At 59.4% G+C, this 24,181-nt stretch overlaps 1 protein-coding gene across 2 annotated transcripts; it reads right to left on the bottom strand.

Moving 5' to 3' along the window:
• Positions 1-859: 859 nt before the first annotated feature.
• On the bottom strand, positions 860-18,456 carry LOC308609630 (WD repeat-containing protein 5-like). 2 transcript variants are annotated; one of them, XM_081223367.1, is made up of 15 exons: positions 18,437-18,456; positions 17,704-17,757; positions 15,748-15,924; positions 14,964-15,072; positions 14,683-14,756; positions 13,943-14,032; positions 13,657-13,746; positions 13,440-13,523; positions 9,762-9,817; positions 5,706-5,752; positions 3,494-3,569; positions 2,837-2,870; positions 2,499-2,573; positions 1,961-2,048; positions 860-996 (listed from the first exon to the last, which is right to left on the bottom strand). In XM_081223367.1, the coding sequence occupies exons 3-15, from the start codon at positions 15,826-15,828 to the stop codon at positions 896-898; spliced, it is 1,005 nt and encodes a 334-aa protein (XP_081079493.1). In that variant the 5' UTR covers positions 15,829-15,924; positions 17,704-17,757; positions 18,437-18,456; the 3' UTR covers positions 860-895. The 2 variants fall into 2 exon arrangements, with proteins under 2 accessions (XP_081079493.1, XP_081079492.1); XM_081223366.1 differs by lacking the exon at positions 18,437-18,456 and having other exon boundaries at positions 17,704-17,802.
• Positions 18,457-24,181: the final 5,725 nt, after the last annotated feature.

The raw sequence follows: 24,181 nt of genomic DNA, 5'->3' as shown, positions 1-24,181 counted from the left end.
GCAGCATCCCAACTAGGCCCCCCATCTACATGCCATTAGCCCGTGGGGCCGGCTGACTCGCCCTCTGCGGCCCCGGACCCCGCGTGGACAAGGGAAGAGTGGGCACATCACTCGGGGGACCTGTCTCGTGAGAAAAATCCTTTCAACCTCCTGCCAACTGTGAGACTTTTCCTCAAAGAGCCACATGGAGGAAAGCTTTGCCTGAGAACTCGGCTGCCACACGCACACACGACCCTCCCTGCATTACAGCCCGAGGGGCTGCCTGTAGTGTGACCACCTGTGGGACAAACGGAAGCCCTGAGTGTGGTCGCCACGCCAACAGCACAGGGGCAACAACCCCAAAACACAGAAGGCTTTTACGCGGTCATCAGTGCACACCGCTCTGCGCTTCCCAGAAAGACTCAAGACACGTGGCTACTGCTACAGGTGGGACAGTGTCTCCAGAGCATCTGCTGAGCACTGACAGGGGCAACCCCCAAGTTCGGGCGGGCCAGGCTGGCGGCCAGAAGCCGTGGTAGCAACACAGCCATGGTCACAGCACTGGCACTGGGTCATAAAATCACATAAACAGTACAGGACAGTTACTGGAAGAACACACAACTCGTGGTAAATTGAACTTCACCTTTTTGTAATAAAAAATTAATTTCTGTTGACTCTCTTTGAACACAAAACAGACTAGGAAATCTTCCCCAACGGTGAGAGAGGAATTGGCGAGAAACTTCACCAGCAACTTCTAGAACCCTCCAGTGGGAGACACGCCCCAGCCAAGTCGTCTTCAGAGGCGGCTCAGGCCCAGGCCCCTCCGGGCCCTGGGCCTGGACCACGGGAGCCCCTCCGAGAGCTGCACTCTCGCCAACCCAGGTGGGCTTCCTGACAGTCCCTCCGCACGGCGGGCCTAGCAGTCACTCTTCCAGAGCTTGATCGTCTTGTCGTTCTCCAGGGCGGCCGAAGCGATGATGTTCTCGGTCGGGTGACAGGCCGTCGAGATGACAACATCTGGAAACGGGACGGCGACAACCAGTTCATTCCTTGGACCCGGCCCCTCCCCACAGGGCCCCGCCCGTGGTGCACTGAGAGCCCAGGGCCCGAGCAGGAAGACAGCGGGGCACCCAGCCCAGAACCCAGCCCGGAGGCTGGGGCGCCACACGGGCCAGGGGCACAGCTGGGGGGCCGCTGTCGGTCTCACGGTGTCAACACTGCACCCTCTGCACCTGGACCAGAGCCCGGGGCTGCCCCCCTCCACAGCGCTGGGCCACAGGACGCCCCGAGGGGCCAACTCTGCGAGTCCACCAGGGCGGGGACGGCAGATCCCGCGAGCTGCCTGCCTCTTGGGGTCCGTCAGGTTAATGTGTTTGTAGCTTTTAAATAAAATGAACCCCAGAATTTTCCCTCTGGCCTGAGTGGCTTCAAATGAGCCTCTGAGCGTCCTGCCCGCACAGCAGAGGAGCAGAAGTTAACAGGCCAACGATGGAGGCCGAAGGCCGGTGCCGGCCTCCAGGGTCAGGCCCTGCTCCCAGGCGGAGCTGCCTTCTTAGGGAAGAGGGTGTCACTCCGATCTGATTCTCAAATGGCTCAACACCACTCTCCACTGAGCACGGGGGAAGAGCCCCGGAGGAGCCGGAGCAGCCAGGGGGACGGCAGGCGTCCCTGCTCCCCGCCCCACTTCCACGCCTCACCTCCACACGGGACAGGCCACAGTGCCCGCGTGGGCTGTGGGGCCGGGCAGCCCGGCCGATAGGAAGAAGAGGTTAAAGGCTGTGGCCTTGGGATGTGGCCTCAGCCTGCGGGAGCCAGGACCAGACCACCCCCCCGAAAGCAGCCCCAAAACGGGCAGCGTCCCCCAGTCACCCGCAGGCGAGGAGAGGAGGCGGAGCAGGCAGCCCAAGGTGCCCACACGCGCTGGGTCGGGTTTCCCAGGGCACCAGGTGCAGGAGGGCGGCGGCACACATGCCGAGCTCACCTGTGTGGCCCTGAAGCTTCTGTACGATCTCCTTGGTCTGCAGGTTCCAGATGTAGACCAGGTTGTCCTCTGAGCCCGACACAATCCACTGGTCGCAGACGAGGGGGGGAGAACGCGGGGTCAGGGCGCACACGTGGATGGACAGTGCCCTGCACCCCCCGGCACACCCGCCCCCGTGCGGGCCCAGAGCCCCCGCCCTCCCCCCATCGCCATGTTGGACATTTGCCGTCACTCACGGCTCGGCTGCTCGTCCCCGGCAGCTCCTCAGTCTGAGCCTGAGGGTTGGCGAGGGCCACCCACGAGGGACGAGAACCCACCGGGGACCGACTTCCAGGAGGCCTCAGTGTGACAACTGAGCCTGTGGGCCCCCAGCAGCCGGGACAGGACACCCCGAAACAAGTGAGAGTCACCAGCACTTTGTGTGGCGTGACTTCGTTTTGGTTAAAAAACAGGAAATTCCTATTTGTTCTGTGGGTGAGAGCACAAGGCCCGTCTCACGAAGGGGGCGGAGCAGCTCCTGAGCTGGGAGACGACTTACCTTCCCTCCAGTGACAGAGAAATTAGCAAATATGCAGTACTTCTCATTCTTGTGGCCCGTGTACGTCTTCAGGCACTGAAACGGCCAGGGGACGTCTGCTCAGTCACGACCGCCCTGCATGCATCCCAGGTGCTGCCCCCGTCCAGGCATCTTACAGCCGACTGGACGGCTCTGAAGAGCACCGTGACCCCCACCGCACAACCCGCCCAGGTCAGGCTTTAACCTGAGTCGTCAGGCAACGTGCACCAAACCATAGCGACAGAGTTGCTTTCTGGGCCCCTCTGGCCACAGCCCAGGACCCCGCACGACCCCTCCGCGAGCCCACGCCCACCGCTCACCTTGCCTTTGCTGTAGTCCCAGAGCTTCAGCGTGCTGCAAGGCAGAGGGGGAGGATCAGTGCGCTCCCCCGCGGCCGCCCCACCCCCTCCGGGTGCAGGTGCCCCGCACGGCGTCCAGGGACCGTGAGGACACCCGAGCAGAGTGTGGTACCTCCAGGCATTTGTGGGTCAAAGACACTTTTCTAAAGGAAGCTACTCAGTGTCCCTAAGCCGGTAAGGGGTCCTCGCTGCCGCCAGAAAGGGACAGGAGAAGCCCCGGCTAGGGCAGTCCTTCCTTCTCCCGTGGGGGCCGACCCTGCAAGCCCACCTGAGGGCAGCCCGCGGGGCACAGGAGGCAGAGCGCCAACCACCTCCCAGGAGGGCGCCCGGCGGCCGGGGACATCTGCCCGGAAGCTTGTCGGGGGAGAAGCAGGGTGCCCGGGCAGACCGGGGAGCACCTCGAGGCCACCGTGCCCGCCACCGCCTCAGACAGGACGGGCCACGGTGACCACGGAGCCAACAACCTGAGATCCAGCCCCCGCACAGACGGGCCCTCGCAGCGTGGCACCCAAGTCCGGAGCCCAGCCCCAGCGGGATGAATCGCCTTCCACGCTGGCATCTGGCCCTGGGGGGCGGCGGCCTGGCCACTCACGCCGCGCCGGGGACGGAAGCACTTACTTGTCCAAGGTCGCGGCCAGGATGTACTTGCCGTTCGGAGAAAACTTCACAAACGACACGGGAGGGTTGTCATCGTCTGCACGGAGCACAGAGATGGCTGCCAGCGGGGCACTGGCTCTGCCGGGAAGGGGGGCTCCCTCACCGCCACCCGGAGAGGCCACCGCCACCTGTGCCGACACCGCCCCTCGCGGGCGTCCCCCAGGGCCAGCCACCTCCCTCACCCGCTGCTCGTGCCAGTGTGAGAGCCGGTTCTCCCAGTGACCCCGTGACACTAGGACTTCAGGAGCGAAGGCCCTGCGGCCAGTCGGCCTCGGGATCGCCTTCCTCACAGGAGAGAGCTTGCAAACACCCAGCTAAACCGAGAAACTATCCCCCTGAGAACACAGGGGCTCGGGCGGGCGCTCTCCGGTTGCATGGTTATAGTGGAAGGCGCGTAATTTCTCCCTGGAAAGCACCCTGGTGACGTCACAGTGCACCCTTGCTCCCGACACTTGGGGTCAGAGCGCACGCCCTGGAGTGGCCCTGGGAAGGCGGGTCAGAGGCCCTGCCACCCTCTCGGCTGCTGGCACGAGAGCACGCACCCAGGAGGCGCTGGGGCTCCGTGACGGTCCCACGCCTCCTCGGGAGGCGTGTGTCCCAGCCTGAGCGAGGAGAGCCCTGGGCGCGTGCCCTGGTGGGGGGCCGGCGTGGCCACGTGTCCCGAGCACCAGGCGGGGAGCGGCACGCGCGTCACCACCCCGGGAGGCCCAGGCCTGCCCCCCGCGCACCGGCGGCCTCTGCTCCCTCCGGCTGGTCCCAGCCACTGAAAACGCCCACGAGAGGCCGGCGAGGGCCACCCGGCCGCGGGGCCACACGGAAGGCCGCACCCCCCCAGCTCGGACGACGGGAGGCAGTGCCCAGAGGTCTAATCAGGCTCCGACAGTGAAGCACCGCGGGGCTGGCCCGTCAACGCCCGAGGTTCTAACACCCTAGACCCGAGGTTAGAAACAGGACGGGACTCCGCTCACCACCACCCCTCCCGGCCCGGCCCCAGACCGCTCGCTGCTGCCGGCTGTCAACCTCTCTGGCCTCGGCTTCCCGCCCAGCTGTGGGGCGGCTGCAGGGACTGCCCGCGCTCGGCCGCCTGGGCACGAGGACACTTCCTGCTGGGCAGAGGTGGCCGCCCAGGCCTCGGGGGGGAAGACAGCGCGACAGACACGGGGAGATGCCGCGGTGGGGGGGAAGGACGCACGTCAGAAGGGTGGCCCCCCTCGCAGAGCAAGAAAACCACAGAGACCACTATGTCCCTCCCCAGTTCTCCTGCTGAAGCCCTAGCCCGGCACCTCGGAGACAGCGCCCTGGAGGTGGGCTAAGTTAAAATAAGGCGGGGGGCGGGGGAGCGCCCAAGCCAGTCTGACTGGCATCCCTGTCAGAGCAGGAGGTGGGGACGGGTCTGTGCTATTGAAGCCGTGCAGCCACGGTGTCCTGTCACGGTGGCCCCGGTGCACTCTCACAGCCACGCTTGTTCCCAGGACAGCCGGGGACAGGAGGCTCAGGTAAGCGCCCCGCCCCGGCGACCCTGCCTGCTCAACTCAACACTGCAAAGGCCTTCCCCCCAGTCAGTGACCGGACCCCTCCAGGGCTCCATCTCTCCCATCACCTTCCCAGGCCCAAGGCCATCCTCTGGCCACACGCCCAGCAGCACCAGCTGCCGCCCAGACCACGCTGTCCCTCCACTCCCTGCCGCCCTCCCCTCCTCCCCAAGGCACAGCCCAGCCCCATGTGCAGAGACCTCGGGGCCCCTTGCCCACTTCCCCCACCCCACCTCTGCACCCCCAGCAGACAGGGCTCACGGAGAGCAGGGGCTCGACCCCATCTGCTCAAGGAATGACCCAAGCGGAGGGTCCCCAGGCCGGGGAGGAAGACAAGAAGACAAGGGTCTGCTGAGCACGGGGGGAGTCCGAGGGTCTCGCGGGTCCTTCAGAGGACACCGCTGGGCAGCGCCACGCCAGGCCAGAAGGCAGAGCCAATCAGGAAGGAGCGGATGGGAGATGGAACCGGTCAGGAGAGAAGGAGCCCTCCCAGAGGGAGCAGGTCCAGCGGGGAGAAAGGGAGGCTTCCGGAGAACCACAGACAGAGGGCAGGAAGCATGGGAGAAGCTGTCACAGCCAACGCGCGGCAGACTGTCCCTGGGGACACGGCCCCCCTGCAGGCAGGCGGCGGCAGTACTCACCGATCAGTGTCTTCAGGCACTGGCCCGAGGCGGTGTCCCAGATCCGGCTGCAAAGCAACGGGCACAGCAGGTGACTACAGGCGGCTCTCAATGCAGACGTTTCAGGACCAATCCACAGGCAGTCCTATCTCGTTTTTCCAGTCATCGTTCACAACCACTCCCTTGAGTCCTGGGGACCAGAATGGGCGCGGCACGTGCAGAGTGCACGCGTGTGCTCTTGCCGGAGAGCGGAGAGCGTGCTCGGCGACAGGCGGGACGGCCCAGAAGGGAACGCCGGGCCCTCCCTGTACACCCGCGGCTGCGAGGCCAACAGCCCGACCTGCGTCCCTGCAGGGCTCTCCACGCGCAAACACGCCAAGCACACGGCCCCTGGGGCAGAGTGTTTTTTATAAAAACGGGATATCGGAGGCACTTTTCTGGACGTCCTCTATTCAGGAGCAAGAGAACCCACTCAAAGAGCCACCATTCCCCAACGGGATGCACCAGGCATCCCGTCGCTGCAATCTCAGTGTTTCTGTGATTTCTGCCAACACAACGCCCTGTTTTGGGAACCGTGGCGGTGTATTCACGCGGACACTTCTGGAGCACAGATGCCCAGCGATGGGGGCGGGCGTTGGGTCGAGGGCACGCGGGTTTTACAGGTGACGGGAACGCAGGGGTTATCACCCAAGCGTTCACTGTCCCACCTGTGGCCCTTCGGAGCCAATCCCGCCCTGGGGGACGCAGTAACGGTGTCTCGGGTTTTAACACCCAGAAACAGCACTCCCCCACTCACTGTTTGTTTTCTTAATTCTACTGGCAGAGAACTCAGTTTATGCTTCTCTAAGAATTTTAAATTAATTTTATCTAGTTGGAGGGGTTCTCAATCGAACCACTTACAACGTATCAGCCCAGGAGACGGGTGTTCCCCACCGCCAGGATGAGGACGTGCCTGGTCCCGTCCCTCCCTCTTTGCTTTGTGTCCCTCTAGTTACATTTCACCATTTCCTGCATACAGGCCTTGCTCTCTTGTTAATCATATTCTAAGTACCCCCAATGCTTTTGTGACTCTTATGGGGGGAACTTGTTCTCATCCACTAACTGGCAGCTCCCAGGATAGCGAAAAACTGTCAATTGCAAACAGTGACCTCACCAAATGCTTGTCCGTTTTGTAACTAGCAGGCTTGGTGGCTCAGAGCCTGGGTTCCAGAGCCCGAGGTGTGCTCCAGACCCTGGCTCTGTCGCTGACCAGCTGGGGGATGGCGGGCAGGGGCTTATCCCTGCCTCAGCTTCCCAACCGAGGATCGGGGATGGCGACCATCCAGTACCCGAGTCACAGGACGGTTATGAGGCTTAAATGAGTCCCTATTTGTAAAAGTACTAACACGTGACTTTTAAGTTTTAAAAAACATCCCGGGCTTCCCTGGTGGCGCAGTGGTTGAGAGTCCGCCTGCCGATGCAGGGGACACGGGTTCGTGCCCTGGTCCGGGAAGATCCCACATGTCGCGGAGCGGCTGGGCCCGTGAGCCACGACCGCTGAGCCTGCGCATCCGGAGCCTGTGCTCCGCAACGGGAGAGGTCTCGGCAGTGAGAGGCCCGCTACCGCAAAAAAACAAAACAAAACAAAACAAAAAACATACAAATGTACCACCTACAAAGAGATAAGTCTCTATCCAGTTTTCACACAATGACTTTATCTTCTTATCACGTTAGCTAGAAATTCCAAATAGCACCAAATGCTAAAGGAGATGGGCATGACTTCTGCCCGATTTCAGCAGAAATGGATTTAGCACGTTACCACTTACTATAAACATGATTATTAAGTTTCTGTTAAACGGTCTGTGATACTGGCGTATTTTGCTAGAGTTTTTATTAGGAATGGCTGCTGGATTTTATCAGGTGCCTACCTGACTTATACCGGTAAGAAAATTATATGGATCTTTGCCTCCAATTTCTTGGTATAGTTATTAGATTTTCAATTTCCTATTGGTTGGTACATTACTACAATCGTCTCATGACTCAAAAACCCCACTTGGTCACGAAATACTATTTTTCCACACACTGTGGACTCAGTCTGTAACATTGTCCTGGGGGTTGTGTGGCCTCAAGATTCACTAGTGAGGTGTCCTCCGTGGCTGTCATTTTTGGACTAGCAAGCAAGCTGGCGAGTTAGGTCATGCTGGACCCAGAAATGAACCAGGGGGCTCCCCATCCTGTCCTGTGGTCCAGTTCCAACAGCCTTAGAAGTTTCTGTTATTTAACTCAATTCCAGTGTAAAATCATAGGACCCATATAGTTTTCAGACCTTTAATCACTTTTTCCAATCTCTGCCATGGTGACTCCCTTCCTCAATTTAGGAAGTATGAATTAATCCCCGTCTAAACATCCTGCTCAGAGGTGGGCCAGGCATCCTCCTGCTCGTCCCTCATCCCCCCGAAACTGCTCTTTTCCACCCCCTTTTTATTTTTTTATTTTTTGGCCACGCCTCGCGCCTTGGTTATCAGCTTCCCAACCAGGGATTGAACCCGGGCCACGGCAGTGGAAGCGCGGAGTCCTCACCACTGGACCGCCAGGGAATCCCCATCCCCTCTAATTGAGTCTTGCCCTTTTCTGCTCTTTTTCCTTACTTAGGTTTATAAAGGCTGACCACTTCATTGGCCTTATTAAGAATACAGCTTATGTAAATTCTCCTGTCATTTTCCCCTTTCTCCACCTTTTAACTTTACAACTTTCCTCTCCTCTTACTTTTTTTTGGCATGCTTTTCTTTCCCCTGATTTCTTTAGAAACCTTTTAGAGGCGGTCCACAAGGAATTCTGAGAATGTGCCACACGCTTAGGAAAACTAGCACTTCTGTTTACAGGACACACTTTACTCCTCTCAGGTAGCAAATACACAGCCTGTGGCATCGTGCAGCCCTGCTGAGTCCCAAGCCCCCTGCTGTCAAAGTCAAAGCGGCACGTTGAACTCATTCACCAACGTTTCAGCTCCCTATATTTCCAGTTTCTCCAAGGCAGCTTTGGGCTGCCATGGGGCCTGGTGCCTGAGCTTTCTCAGCCTTCCCGTCAACTCTACCCGGTGGTTCGTTTCCGTCACCGTCTCCCTGGCTGATACTCTTGTCTCTGCTTCCCATCTGCCCAACCCCACTTGCCCACGCTTCTTTTCCGAGCCTTGACTCATCACTTCGTCTTAGGTGTGTTTCTTGAAAACAACAAGAGTCAGAAGGGCTTTTAACCCAAACCTGACAGCCTTTCTTGAGGGTGTTCAGGCAGCCCCGCCACGGTAGCACCCAGCAAGTACCCTGAGCTCCGTTTCTTCCACGGTATTTTTACACGTTATCACTTATGTTACTCGAGTTTCTCTATTTTATTTTCACTAAATGTAGACAAATTTCTAGCCACACTGTCTTTCTCCCGCGTAGCTGGGAAGTCCTTCTCGGGCCATCGGTCTGGCCGGTGGCTGCTGCCGCCCCATCCCCTCCCCAGGGTCCCCTCCCCGGTAACCAGGTGAGCTGTGACACGCAACCTTCCAAGCCCAGATACCTAATGCTTTATACCCACGTGTGCCCAGTTAAATTTAAAACGTTTATTTCCGCATCTTCCCTCGTGTCTCTTAAAGAATCCAGAAGGCACTTACACTAGCAGCGCCAAGGCCACGAGCGTGATCCGCTTAGACTGGATGTTCTGCAGGAGACGGTGCCCCCTCCACCCTTCCTCCTCACCCTCCGTGACGGGACCTGTTTTCATACACCTGTTCAGGACCCTGACGGCCCCGACGGGACACTCTCGGACGTTCACGTCAGCACACCTTTCTTCCACCTCCCCACCAGCGCCACGAGCTTGGGAGGCGCACCCTTCGGGGTCCACGGGGAGCCACGTCCAGGACGGCAGTGCCTCCCCGCGTCTCTGGCTGGGGCCTCGCTGCTGACAGGAGCCCGCTCTCCCGGCCATGCTCACCGCCACCCCGCCTGCCCAAGCCCCTCGAGGCAGAGGCTTCCGCTGGACGCCCAGAGGCACAACGGTGCAAGGGGAGGCCGTTAAATGCTTGCTGACTCAACGAAGTAAAGCTCTTTCACTTACCAGAGACCATCGTAGCTACTTGAAACTATCAAGGATCCATCACGATTAAAATGAACCTGAGGATGAAGGAGCGGGAGGGGGGAAAAGAAACTTACTTTCAGAGCATCAACACAGACTGCGCCTCACCTGGACGGCCTTCCGTTCACCGGCCCCCGACAAAGGGACACACACCCTGCTGCATTCTGAGTGAGCTTTAAGTTCTGATTTCCCAAGGATTCTAACGTAGACCACAAGCAATGTGGATAAAATGGTCATTTTTACCTGGTGTCTCAAGTAACCGTCAGTCTGTTTCACGACGGAAGACTGAACCACAGAAAGCAAACCAACCCTGAAACACGTCTTTAGTATTTAAATCACTTACTACAAGACGCACCACTGAAGAGTAACAGACTCGACCGACCCAGACCTGCTGGCTCCGTGGAGAGGCCCCACTGCCCAGAGCGTGTCTGTGGACCCACACGGCCGTGGGGGCAGGAGGACCAGGGCTTCCCCGACTTCCATCGAACAAAGCAGAAGAGTCAGGAGAAGGATGCCCACTTATTCAGAAACTCCGGAGCTTTCCCACCCGCATAACCCTGCCAGCTGAGCACCCCCAGAACCACAAGACGGCCAGGTTACTGCTCCGAGGGCCCGGACACCAACCCCTGGGACACTCGAGCTGTGCAGACGGGGCAGGAACGAGATCCAGGCTGCTCCAAACTCTGTGCCTGGGAAGAGGTGTGATGTCCAGATCAGGTGCCGGGCCCAGAAGCGGACCTGTGATATGTCCACACCAGTTATTTTATCTGAATGCCTAACTGCCCACCACAGAGACAGGCGAGATACACCTTCTGATAAAGAAATGGCAACGTGAGCGGTCCCTTCCTCCTAAGTGGTTTGCCATTGGGTTTGTCCTCTTTCTTCTTTCCAGCTGAATCTCAGTGTATACAGAAGGAGTCGCAACGTCCGAAGTGACATTTCATCATAAATTCCCGTCGTTTTCATTCGAGTCCTGGGCAGGAAAAGCCTTTTTACGACACCCCCGCTCCCCACTGGAATGCCCTCTTTCCTGCTACATGTGATGCCTGTCCCATGGGGGGTCGCGCCCCAGGTCAACCTCTCGGGGACGGGGCTGGGGCCGCCCGCCTGCCGCCACAGTTCAGACCAGCGTCTGGTCCTCACACCACTGACAAACGGTTCACACGCTCCTTTGCTATGGGCTGTCCTGTGTAGCAGCTCCCCCGCCCTTGACTCACGACATGTCAGTACCATCTGGTTGTTGACAACATAAATGTCTCCAGACGGTGCCAGGTGTCCCCAGGGGACAAACCCACGTGTAGCAGAAGCACCTGGAAGGCTTGTCAAAGCCCAGCGCTGGGCCCCGAGAATCTACATGTCTTGCACAATCCCAACAGAGGCTGGTCTGGGGACCACGCTTGGAGAACCACTGTCCAGACTGTCGAGGGGCCCGTGATGGAGCCACGTGTGCCATCTAAACTTCTTAGCCACTGCAGCAGGGAAGTTAACAGGTGAAACAAACCTGACAGGTTTCTACTTAACCCAATATACCTGAAATGCTACTTCAACACGTAACCGGTGCTAAAGTTATAAACGAGACACTGTACGTTCTTTCCCTTGCACTGGACCTTCAGAAGCTGGAAGCTTACATACTGCCCACTCCTGCATGTCTCAGCCTGCGGTGCTACCTGTGTGGCTGGCAGCCTCCGCGTGGCTGGCGTGGCCCGTGAAGAGCCGCTGTCACTGTCCTCGTCCTACACCCCCGGCGGTGCTCACGGCGCCCCCCCCAACCTGAGCCACGTGCTTGTCAACCTCCCAAAGCCGGTTTCCCTAAAACTCACAGCAGCGGATCTCATCACACTCATCCCTCTGAACCTGCAAACTATGATCTGATCGAAGCCCCTTCGCTGGGTGATGACGAGCTGACATGGGGCCCCAAAGCCTGCCCCACCAGGGCCACGCTCTGCTCTGTTCCAGCCACGTCCAGACAGCACCGCCGGCACACGCCGGCAGACCAGCGCGCAGGTGTGAGGGGCAAGATGGCCAGGAAGTCAGTGCCACCCAGAAGGAAGCGGGGGGCGAGACAGACCCCAGTGGGGACGCCAAGTCTCGACTCAGACGGACAGCCGCTGAGCTCTCTGGAGGTGACACTTGCAGGCGCACCGAGGAGGGAGAGAGTGGGCAAGTGAGGCAAATGCAGAGGCCAGCAGCTGCGGAGAGGGGGCGGGATGGATGAAGGGCACAGCAGGGACTTCAGGAAAGCACTGACACGGGGGAGTGCAGGCAGGGGGACAGCAGCTGGACTCAAGGGGGCGGAAGACCGCAGGAAGCCCACACACCCCGAGGGCTCTGATCCAGGACTGGCCTCGCAAAGGCTGACCACTCGCAGACCCGGTGCTCCCCCAACACCTGCCCGCAAACGCTGTGGCACAAGCGTGCAAGGCTGTTCAACAGACGTGCACTGCACTTCTCTCCATAAAGTGCAAGTCACAAGCCAGCATCCACGGGGGGATGACAGAGAATGTCAAGCACCTGCAGGCACAGAGCCGGAAGGTGCCCGAGACCTTTCCGCAGTGCACAAGCTGGAACAGGATGCCGCTGTCCTGTAGCACCACCGCCATCCAACGAGAGGGGGTGGGCTGGGAAACACGCACTTAAAAAACCAAAACACCCAGACGGTAGCTGCCAGCTGCGCGCAGTTGCCTCTGAGGATGGGAGCTCAGGAGACTCTGATTTGCTACGCGCTACGTTGCCTCTTGCCTTTTTTAAAATAAGCACACGTCACTTTTGTAAGAAGCAAAGACTTTAAAAATCCTACCATCGTTTGCGATCAGAGCCCCATCCCTGACCACTGCAACACAGACAGAACTCTTTCAACTCACGGCCCTCACTCCGAGTGTCTCCTGGTTACTTCACACGTGCCCATTTGCGGCATGTCTGGAAGCCAGCTCGGCTCAGACCGGGCCCCCAGCGTGGAGGACAGAGGGGCGACGGCACAGGCTCAGGAGGGCCCGGAGCCCAGACGGCAAGGGCGCCTTCCCCGCAGCCGCAGGCACCGGCCGTGACACAGGGCCAGCACTGCGCCAGGCAGCTTCGACCAGCACACGTTACGTGTCCCCCAAGGGGTCAGGACTCTGCCCACGGCCTCCGCTGGACAAAGGCCTTCCAAGGCTGAAGCCACTTAAAGTCACTCACCTCCACAATTCTAGAACCTGAGGAGGACCATCTGCTCAGTAACAGCGAACAAGCTGTTTATACGTGACCCCTTCCACTTTTCAAAAGGCAAACTTGGCTAAGGAACCACTTCGGGCTCTTTGCTGACAAAGAAATACTTTGGCCGTTTGTAAATGGAGCCGTTTATGACACGCATGTAGTTTAACCCCTGCCTGTTCATCCTGCGCACTGGCGGCAGCCTTGGACCGCGCGTGCAGCACGCTCGCGGGGTCCCACCTTCCCACCGCCTCACCCATGACTGGGCCACCCGGACCCCAGGGCCCTCTGCCCACCCACCCAAAGGTGGCTCCACGCGACACCCACGCTGCCCCCGCCTGTTCTGTAAGCCTCCGTGCAGGGACGCCTCCCCGCCCCGCCTCCCATAGGCACGGGACCCTGAGCCCAGTCTCCGCTCATGGCCTTGCTGTCGGGCGAGCGACGCGAACTGGCTGGGCGGGGAGGACTCACAGCTGAGACGGGGTCCGAGTGCGCGGGCAAGGTCTTGAGGCACTTCCCCGTCTTCACGTCCCATATCCTCACGCTTTCGTCAAACTGGAGACAGAGGGGCAGGTGGCAGTGGTTCTCCGGGGGGACGGAGGTGACAGACTCGCTGTCCCCCGAGCCCCCAGAGCAACCCAGGACGGCCCCCCGCTCACCCCCGCCCCTGGGGAGGCCCCAAACTCACAGAGCCCGAGACGATGAGGTTGGACTGGGGGTTGAAGTTACAGCAAAAGACGTAATTGCTGTGTCCCTTCAGGGTTTCCAGACACTTTCCCTGAGAGGAAGTATTGTGAGACTAAGTCATTCCCAGTAGTTATTTCTTCAAATATCGGCTAAACCCATCAGCACCTGACCCGCCACAGCTGTAAAGCCCCTCTGACAACAAGCACGGCTGCTCCCCAGACGCAGTCCCACCCCAAGCCCCTTCCCCAAACGCACACGCTTCCCAAGGAGGGGCCCGTGCGGCTTACCGAGCTCACGTCCCATATCTTCAGGGTTTTGTCATCTGAGGCAGAAACAAGGAGGTTAGAATCTGAGGACCAGGCCACATCAGATATTCCCTGGGGGAGGAAACACACGGTCACTATCTGAGCAAAATGGGATTAGCCAGCAAAAGTCAAATCCTCAACGTCCAACTGAACATAACTAAGCAAGTCACTCCCTCTAGTTCGTGCTGACCATATAGACTGAACCCGCAGGCCGGGCCCAGAAGCCTGTACTCCGTGGCTCTGCCAGGCCTCACAGTTGGGCAGAAACTCATCTGGGGAGGTCAAAACGATCTGCTTGAAAAACAAGAGGCGGGCTTCCCTGGTGGTGCAGTGGCTGAGAATCCGCCTGCCAATGCAGGCGACACGGGCTCGAACCTTGGTCCGGGAAGATCCCACATGCCGCGGAGCAGCTGAGCCTGCGCGCCACAACTACTGAAGCCCGAGTGCCTAGAGCCCGGGCTCCACAACAAGAGAAGCCACTGCAATAAGCCTGCGCACCGCAACGAAGAGAAGCTCCCGCTTGCCGCAACTAGAGAAAGCCCCTTCACGGCAGTGAAAACCCAATGCAGCCAAAAATTAATTAACTAATTTTTAAAAAAACCAAGAGGCAAGTAACTATCCCAAAAATTGGGGGCAGGGAGGTTCAATCTTAACCTGATAAGCCCGGGAGATGGGCCCCAACCCACGTCCAGCAGCAACTTCGGCCCAGGGTTGAGACCTACCAGCTTGTGACCCAAGATGGTTTTCTCAAATTTCCCGTCGTATGCTCCCCAAATCTTAATGAGTTTATCTGCAGCTGAAAGAAAGGAATGAAAAGCAACCGAGGTCTCCAGTCATCCAGGGGCCAAAATCTGGGCTGCCCGCAACACAGGCCTCCCCTAGGGAGCCGCGGTCCTCGGCACCCACCCCCAGGCCTCCCCCCTGGCCCGGGCCCGTCCCTTCAGAGTCACAACCGGCACGGGCACATCAAGGGGACAGGCAGGGAAGCCCCAGGGGCACTTACACGAACTCGCCAGCCACTCCCCGTTCGGGCTGAACTTCACAGAGGACACGGCTTTCGTGTGCCCGGCCAGGGTGAACTTCAGAGCGTAGTTCGGTTTCACAGGTGTGGGCTGTTAAAGAGAGGACACGTCAGCGAAAAGTAACCACCACTGTCCAAACCCACCGATCGCCGGCGTGGAGCTGGCGCCCAGGCCGAATGTCACGCTCACACCTACCCTGTGACGGCGCTTCCCAGAGCCCTCGTCCACCGGGGTGCACCTGCCTAAACCCGGGCTCCGAGTGCCCCTCACAAGCCCTGCCTCTCCTGAAGCCCCGTCACCCAGGCCGCCCTCCAGGCAGTCCCGGCAGTGCAGCTGGAACCTCCGGCAGCCCCAGCCCTGTTTCGGCAGCCCATCCACCCGAGGTCAGGCTCCCCAACGCACACCTGAAGGCCTGTGCCCTTGGTGAGAGGCCCACCTGCGGTCCACAGGAGGGGTCTGCACACCGCCCTCCGCAGGAAACTGTGCAGGCCAGGGGCAAGGTGCTGAACAAGAGGCGTTTCCCGGGTCCCACACAGACTCTTACGATCAAGACCAAGGATGTGTAATGCTGGTGAAGCCCCCTCCCCAGGTGACAGTTTGGGAATCCCCGACACGGCCCACAATCAGCACTGGACTGGCTGGGAATGTAGTTTGGAGTAAAAACTGGCAATATTTAAGTGTGTGTGTGGAGGGAACAGAGTTCCGGGCTTGAAATATTTCCGAGGGTCTCCCAGCCTTCGTGCCCAGGAGCCCTCAGGGACGTGCCTTGCTCTGCGTGGCCGATGACGACGGGGTGGGCTGTGCTCGGGCGGCCTCAGCCTCGGGCTTCTTCTCCTCGGTTGCCATGGCTCTGCAGCCCACCAAGGCAGGGCGACGCGGGTAGAGCGTTCACAGCTCCGAGTGGAGGACGCACAGTGGCAAGGGCTGTCTGCTAATCCAAACCTACAGTGGGGGACCGAGGCCAATAAACCACACTTCAAAAATTAATTTCCAGGAAAAAGAGTTTTAAAAATCTGACCACCTCACTGAGCTCTGCAGCAGGTGCCGTTCCAAATTAAGCATCCTCTGCACGTAACTCCTCACTAGTCCTTTGCAGGTACTGTGCTGCTCTCGTCCCTTCTGTGATCAGAGTCCAAGACCCACCTTCAGGGGTGCTTCCTATTTTGTTACCCGCATGTCTGAAATGCAGCACAGTCCAGGCAGACAAAACGTAATTCTCTTCAAGGAGCCCTTGATACATTTAAAAAAAAAAAAAATCAAAGACTTCTTGTCAGGAAACAAACACGCCAAATTACAGGAGACCGAGCTACAGGGTGCAGAAGTTTGGGAACTCATCCAAATCCTTAAATGCATCCCAAGTGATGCAAAAGCGCTAACAGCCACGTTTGAACACGCAAGAGCAGGCCCCAGTGGTCCACACCTCCCGGGACTCCAAGGTCGCCGCGTGTAGGCTGCAGACACAAGGCTGCTTCCAAAACGCTAACAGCCGGGAGGCTCTCCGTCCCTGGTGAAGCAACGACAAGACGCAGCCGGAAAGCACAGACGGGAGCCGAGTCGCCAGGTGACTCTGAAACAAGGGACGGCGCCTTTCCAGAGAAGCCAAGGCAGCCGGCAAGCATCACCGGCCAGCCACCCCCCAGAAGCTGGGCACCACCGTTAACCCAATGCGGTCACACCTGGTAAATTCTAGCTCGGCGCTTAAAACTGGAAGCTTGCACGGGCTCCTTGTCGCACCAAGGCCGAACAGAAGCCATCAAAAAGAGCACATCCTAAACTCTTCATCCAAGAGCAGGGGAGCGAAATCACAATGCAACACAGCTGTGCAGACAACCCCATGAGGCCACAGCTGGTTACCTGCAGCGAGGATCCCGGCCCAGGAGTGGACCCGGCAGCACTCAAAGCCCAAGCAGTAGGGGCGGGGAGGGGAGGGGCAGGTCAAGAAAGCTGCCGGTGGGGCAAAGTCCTAGCAAAAAGCTGGTGCTCAGGAAACGCTGCCTACCTGGTGATTATCTTTAGCGCAGGCAGGCCGTGCCAATTAACCCAAGTGCTGCCCTCCCCTGGGGGGGCTGGACAAGTGGGGGGAAAGGAGCCAAGGACGAGAGCTGGATGGTCTGTTTCACAGAACCTAGCATCTGAGAAAGGCAGACCACAACTAGGGCTGAGAGGAGGGAAGCCCGGGGCCCGTCCAACCTAAACACCAGTGGGAACTGAAGAGGCTCCATCTGGCGTGGAAAGGGCAGCCCAGAGGCCTGAGCAGCTCCTTCTAGAGTAAAAATCAAGACCCACCAGGAGGTGTGGTGTGACTCCCGCAAACGGTGGTCTTACAGGAAAGGTGCCCAACCCCTCCCAGCTCAACCCCTACCCAACACTTCGGCCAGCAAAACATTAACACAAAAAACATCAACACAAAAATTCAGCAAACTTTTAGAAATACAACTTCTCGACTCAACGTTCGGAGCCGCCTCCAGATCACTTGCTACCTACTCCCTCTCGGCACCTAGGTGAGCCACACCACCCAAGGCTAAGCTTCCGAACTTCTTCGGAGAGCTTCGGAGAGAAGCTCTCCCGGGCTGCCGGTAAAATGCATATTACTAGGCTCCACCCCAGAGACTGGGCCCCTGGGTGTGGGAAGACGGGCGGTAACGAGGCCCACTGAGAGCGAGGGAACCCGGCTCTCCGTACCCCACCTGGGTTCTCAGACACGCGGGCGTTCTGGCTTACCTCTCCGCCTCCTACGGGGCCCGGCCAACCTCAGAGGCAGTGTCGACAGCGGACCTGGGCGGGTAGAAACAGGGTGAGGAGGCTACCGGGGAGCATCTTCCACATCCCCCAAAATGGCTCTCGCAGGCCAGACTGGAAGGGCTCTGAGACTCCAGGGCAAGAGCGTGGTGGTCTCTCCCTTCATGCCGGCAGCCCCGCACCCCTTGGGCCCCGGGCTCGCGCGGGGGGAGATGCGGCCTGGCTGCCCCCGGCTGGGGGTGAGCAGCAGGTTAGGGTGAGGGCGCCTCTGCAGCAGAGACGAGCAGACAGCGCGCCACATCCAAGCTCGGCGGCTCAGGGGTCTTTCTCTGGAGGCAAAGGGGGGACGCACGGCGGCTGCAGGAGGAAGTCACAGTCCCGGGGCCGGGGGCTTGTCACCTGACCGCTGGGGGCGGGAGAAGCCGGGGGTCCCCGGGACTCGGCGGTCCGTGCGGGTCCGTTTGGGGCTGGTTCGGGTCAGGGGAGGGGGCCGCCGGGGCCCGGTCGCTCGGTGGGGAGGAGGGGCTTAGAGCGGGCGCCCGGAGGCGAGGCAGCGGGCGCGGGGCTTCTGCGCCGGGAGGCCCGGCGGGGCTGAACCGGCGCCGGGCCGGGCCCGCCGGAACACGTGCGGCGGCGGGCGGCGCGGGGGGAGCCAGCGTCGGCCCCGGTCCCGCGCCCCCGGGGCGTGCCTGCCGGCCGGGCGGTCCCCACTTACCTGCCGGGCGGCTGGGGGATGGGGGCGGGCGCTCAAGGCTTCGCGTCGTCCGCCGCCTGGGCGGGAGCCGGGCCGAGCTCAGCTAGGCAGTGCGGGGGGGGGGGGGGGAACAACAGTGCGCATGCGCGCGCGCGGGGCGTGGCAAACGCACAAAGCCGGCCTCTCGGAAGGCAGCTACGGGGAGCGGAGAGGAGCAGAACGCTTCGGCCTGGCTCAACGCCTTAAAGGGACAGTGTGCTGCCCGTGCCTCCGGCTTACGGGCGTTAACCCCAAAGGTGGCCGGTTCCAGCCCTTCTCCTGCACTTTCTGAAAACGGAAGTAGGAAGACGATACATACAGGAAATGCTCATGTGCCCCTCGATTGTTCACATCCTGAGCTCGCCCTGCAGCAGCGCCCAGGGAGGAGAGAGCACCCCGCCCCCGAGATTCGCGGGGACGGCGGGGCCCTAACGTTTCTCCTGGGCTGGGGCACCTGTGCGGTCGCGTTCCTCCGTCGTCGCGCACGCTGGGGAGCGGCGGCTACCGCGTCCAGAGCGTCCGACCGGCCCCGGCGGTGTCTCCGCGTGGCGTCTCCATTAATCTCGGGACACCCCCATACAGAGGCCCTTACCTTCCAAGTTTGAAGCGAAGAACCTGAGCTCCAGAAGGTTCAGAACCCGGGCTCTGGGAGCTGCGTCACCACCTCCAGTTACAAGTGGGCAAGGGGAGGCCCGGAGAGGAGGGCTCAGGGGCACGAGAACCCGCAGCCGGCGTTCTGGCCCCAAAGCCTGCGCATTCTCACCCCACTGCCCTACTTCTGCTACCCACAAAGGTCTTAGAGTCGTGGATGTTCTCCGCAGCCCCATTCAGGCCCGTGGGTAGAATAACATGCAGTCTCTTATTTCCCAACTAAAAATGGGAACACCAGATATGACACGGGAACCCGTGCAAACAAAAGGACAGAGCATTTTAAATGGAAATGCCCAGGGAAAATGAGTTGTGTGGTTGTCATAGATACAGGAGCCACGATTGACAAGCCGGCTGGATGCCCCTCCCAAGAAGGATGCGGGGGAAGCCAAGTCCCAGTCTGGCCCCGCCTGGCCGGATATGGATCTCTGTGCCCGGCAGCCCTAGTCATCTGGGGCCAGGTGCCCTGGAGCATGAGGCCTTGACTACCAAAGGTGACAAAATCAGCTCCGGATGAAGAAGGGCATCTGCATCCACCTGGCTGCCTGGGCCAGAAACAGAGCCCATTACGTAGACCCCTCCCTCACCTCTCAGACAGCTCTTATAGCCATCCTCTTCCCTCCCTCCATCCCTACCCCAGTCCCACCTCCCAGCTGGCCTCTTCCAAACCTCCCCGAAGCACTGTCAGAAGAACTTATAAAACCCCAGGTCTAATCTGTCACTCCCCAGTTTACGACTCAGAGCCGGCTTCCCATTGCCCTGGGGTCCAAACTCAGTCTCTGCTGGCGGGGTTTACCAGACTGGCCTCCCCCTGTAGCCTAATGCCACCCCCAAACTGTGCACCCCGGATCCTAGCCCCAAATCGGAAGTACTTCCTGACCCTGGAACTCAACTCAAACCAGGCTCCCAGGTAAATTGGTCTTGGCTTCCTCCCCCCCACCCCCCAGGAGATAGAGCCTTCCAGTTAAAATGAGACAATCTTCTAAATCTGTTGAGTGTTTTTGCGGTCATAGCTAAAATCCTGAAACCAAATAACACAGCAAGTAAAGCAATTTAACAAAAGCAGGTGATTTGTTTATTGTCTTAAGTTTTAAATCCTTTTATAACCCTCCCCAAATGCGGTCAGGCTCAGAAAAATCACAAGTGGAAATGGAAGGGAGAGTACAAACTAGAGAAGGAGAAAACATCTTGGAGGTTTGTTTTTTAGAACATTTATAACTGCTTTGGCCAGCGGGAGCTAATTGGCAAATGAACCTGTTTCCGTGAACGATTTCTATAAATACAACATATCTCCAGGCTGTCCCATCAACCAGACAACCCGAGCATGTCTGGGCACCCTCTGGACTCACCCAGGTCCCTCCACCAGGCTCTCCTGCTGTCAGGGCACCCTTCCCACCGACAGCCAACGTCCATCCACTTGGGCTTCCTCCCCCGAGCCCCAAACCTGGCGAGTCTTCCTGGCTACATTTTCACGGCTCCCAGCTCGTCCTCAGCAGAAACACTTTCTTCTTTCATCGTAATTCCTTGTTCAGTGTCTCCTGGCTGAGCCGCGTCGGGGTCCTCGTCACAGCACTCTGGGCAGGTGGCCCAGGATGAGAGGAGAAGCACCTGCGTGCTTTATTCTTTAGTAAAAGTTTGTTACATATGTTACCTGCCTGCACCTTCACCTTCACAGCAAGCCTGTGAAGTAAGTGCCTTTATTCCTTTTCACAGTGAGGAAACTGAGGTTGAGAATAAGAGAGGCTGAGAAGCTTCCCAAGGACCCATAGGCAGTAGGCGCAACCATGGAATTCAGGGCTGGCAAGGCAGAGGCTGCACTCGCAACCACCATACTACACAATACACACTCAGTGGTGCTTTTCGGATGGACGGGTGGATGGATGGATGGTGGGTGGATGGATACATGGACAGATGGATGGATAGATGCCTGCATGGTGGATGGTAGGGTGGATGGTGGGTGGATGGATGGATGGATGAACAGCAAAGGAGCAACCTGTGTCAACGGGAGCAGTCAGCAGGGGTCTACGGAAGTGGCAGAGCTGAAATGGAGAACATCACCTTCTTATAGGACTTGAAGCTTTTGAAAAACCATATTTTGTCACCTAGTGATAAATATTTCATCAGGGACAGCACTCGATCGGGGCTTGCCAGGAGGTGACAGGAACAGATGATGCGGCAGACGTGGCAGGAAGGCTGTGATGCTCCCCACAGCGGGCAGGACGCTGGGTGGGCAACGCTGGCCCTTTAATGGCCAGGCCCAGAGCTCTGGATTCCATGGCAGTTGATGGGGGAGGGTCGTGGAAGACGCTCAGGACCCAGGACCTCCAGGCACTGCTCACCAAGATTTCCTGACTGGAGGGGCTACCTCTGCTGGGCCACATATCCAGGGAGCTGCTGACGCTGCCCGGAGACCCCAAGGCTCCTGCCAGCCAAGGTCAGTGGGGTTTTGTGTTAAAACTCCTCTTCCCCTGGTAACTACGCCAGGGCGGCTGGTTTGGGAGACTCTGTTCCCCTTTTCCCTCCCTGATCTCTGCTCGCCCTTTCCCCACACCTCCCCACAGTCCATCAGGACAGGCAGTTGCCCCTCGACCCCTGGGGCCCAACGGCCCGCATCTCTCAACCCTGGTGCCCAGAAAGCCACTTCTAGTCCTAACTGTGCCACCCTCCTTCTCTTCCTCCCCTGGCCTCACTTTCCTGGGTACAGGAAGAGCAGCTTAGACAGCAAGCATACCAGCTTTTGACATTGACAAGGTCTCTCCTGATGTCAGCCTCCCTCCTTCCGTGGCCTTTGCCCAGTGTAGCCCCCAGCCCCACGTATCCTTCCTTGTCTCCCTTCCCCCTCCCACTGGCGAGGAAGCACCCCTGCATGGCTTCCCCTCCTGGGGCCACCCTCCCTGAGGTCAACCCTGTAGGTTGCTCTCCCCAGGGAGACTGACCATCCCGTTTGCCTGGCACTGTCCTGTTTCAGAACTGAAAGCTCTCATCCCCGGCAGCCCCTCCGTCTCAGGGAAGCGGGGACAGTCACCTGAAGCCACCTCCACTTCCATCACTCCTGTGGGCTCATAGGAGCAGGGGTGGCCCGTCTGGGCTGGGATGCCTGCTGGGAGGGGACACAGTAGGGGCTAGACCCTCCAGATGAATGAATCCTGGAATGTTAGATTTCACTTCCAGTTGGATTTAATCCTACCCTCACTTGTTGGAAAATCCCCACCACGAAACCCCTCTGCCTCGAGCCTCCGCCTGGGTCCAGGCCTGGGTGCCTCTGGGTGGGCCCTCTCCAGGTGGAGCTGGGTGCTGCGGGCACCGGTCTGGCCCGGAGCCAGGCTGGGCGGAGCGCCCGGCAGGAATCCGCGGAACGCGGCTCCCACTTCCAAAGCCAGGCCCCACCTGTTCCGGTCTGCAAATGGTCTGCAAATGCCCCTCCCCGCCTCGGCCTGGGTGAACTACCCCTGGTTAGTGAGGGTCCCAGCAGCGAGAAAAGAAACAGCTCCTGTGACAGGCAAGATGGAAATCAGAGGCCCAAAAAGCCAGGGGATATTTTTCCAAGGCTTTAGAGTTTTTTTTCCCGGGTTGGCGGGGGTGGGGGGAGGGGGAGCCGGTGTGGATTGTGCAGCAGCGGCTTATGGGGCCCTTTTTAAAGGATGTGAATTTGGCTGCTGGTCTCCCACAGGTGTTTCCCGGTCCTGTCAAACTATTTCCATTTGTCCCTGTTATAAAACCCACTGCAGATGCCCTTCCTGAGCCCCTAATGTGTGCCTTTCTGAGTCCTCCTGGCCTGAGGATTGTAAACACGGTCCCCTTAAACCCCAAACGTGGTGGTAAAGTTATTCTGAGGTTCACAGATAGGGAAAATGGAGGCGCAGAGGGTCCCAAGGGCAAAGCGAACGGCAGAGCTGGGGCTTGACCCCGCCCTCGGCCTTGAGTCTCCTGCGCGCGCCACCAGCCGCCCGCCCGCCGTTTTCCGTGCGCAGATACGGTTTCCACGTAACTGTAATCACAGCCGTCCTGCAGTCACCCTTCCTGCTCAGCGCCTGTCGCGGGCTTTTCCCACGTCACCCCGCGCAGCGCTCTCCATCCCCTTCCCACGGCCGCGGTGAGCCCCGGGCTGCACGCTTGGGCCGGTGCCAGGGTTTCACGTCTGCGAATTGTTTCTGTGGGATAAGATCCAGGAGCCTGACTGGATCACAAGTTGGGAACATTCTCGACGGGACGTGTAACCCAGGGAAAGGGTGACCTTCGTGTGGGCGAGCGAGCATGCCAACCCGGGCGCGCCCCTCGCCCGGGTGCTGGAGAGCACCCCAGGGCCGCGGAAGGGCGCGCGGGAGCCGCGCAGACCCAACGTCCGCCTTTCTGGGTTTCCCACGGCTCCCTGAGAATTCCCTGACGAGGAGCAACCAGCCTAAAATAGAAAAGCTGACACGGGAAACGCCAGGGGCCGAAGTCTGTGCCCAGGCGCTCCGGCTGCAGCTGCCGGCACGCTCCCTCCAGCCCTGGCTCCCCCCCCGAGGAGCCTCGGTGCCCCCTGCATCTGCGTCCCCACTTGCCTCCATCCTCGGGGCCTTTAAATCCCCCTGCGAACAGCTCAGGGCCTCGCATTTGCAGGCACCGTGGACAAGGCTTCTCCAAGGCTGGCCAGCAGCCAGGGCTTCCTCGCAGCTGTCTTCCTGTGTGAGCCTGACCTTGGGGGATGGAACTGGCGGCAGGGAGGGGCACCCCACTCCACCCACACCCGTTGCCAGAGCTTCCAGCTCCCAGCAAATGGGGCAGGCGTTCCCCACTGTGGGCCCGCTTTGGGAAGTTGGAGCAAATTCGAAATTGGGGCCGACTGGCGCAGTCTGGGGCAGAGGAAGTGGGGCGTGGATGTTCTGGCTAGTTCTAATCCCAGACATCAGTTCATGGTAAAGCTGTCCGGGGACTAAAGAGGAGGGGCTGCAAGGGTAGGAATGCCATTTAAATAATAGAAACAGTGGTTCCTAAAACCCAAATGAAAGATGGACCTCAGTGTCATTTAGAACACACAGACCCTGCCGCGGTTCCCTTCGGGGAATCTTTCCCTCGGAAACAGCTGCAGAAGGCTGC

The sequence above is a fragment of the Mesoplodon bidens genome, assembly GCF_964165515.1.
Source record: "Mesoplodon bidens genome assembly, chromosome: Y".
Taxonomy (NCBI): Eukaryota; Metazoa; Chordata; class Mammalia; order Artiodactyla; family Ziphiidae; genus Mesoplodon; species Mesoplodon bidens.
The sequence above is the reverse complement of the archived record's forward strand: the minus strand, read 5'-3'. Positions and strand labels throughout refer to the sequence as shown.

Bases quoted from the DNA above. Each gene is read 5' to 3' on its own strand.
- LOC308609630 (XM_081223367.1), bottom strand. From the start codon at position 15,828: ATGGCAACCGAGGAGAAGAAGCCCGAGGCTGAGGCCGCCCGAGCACAG. The intron at 15,073-15,747 runs GCACGTCCCTGA...TCTCTTTAACAG, and splicing joins CATCGGCCACGCAGAGCAAG to CCCACACCTGTGAAACCGAA. The intron at 2,871-3,493 runs GTAAGTGCTTCC...TCTGCCTTGCAG, and splicing joins CTGGCCGCGACCTTGGACAA to CACGCTGAAGCTCTGGGACT.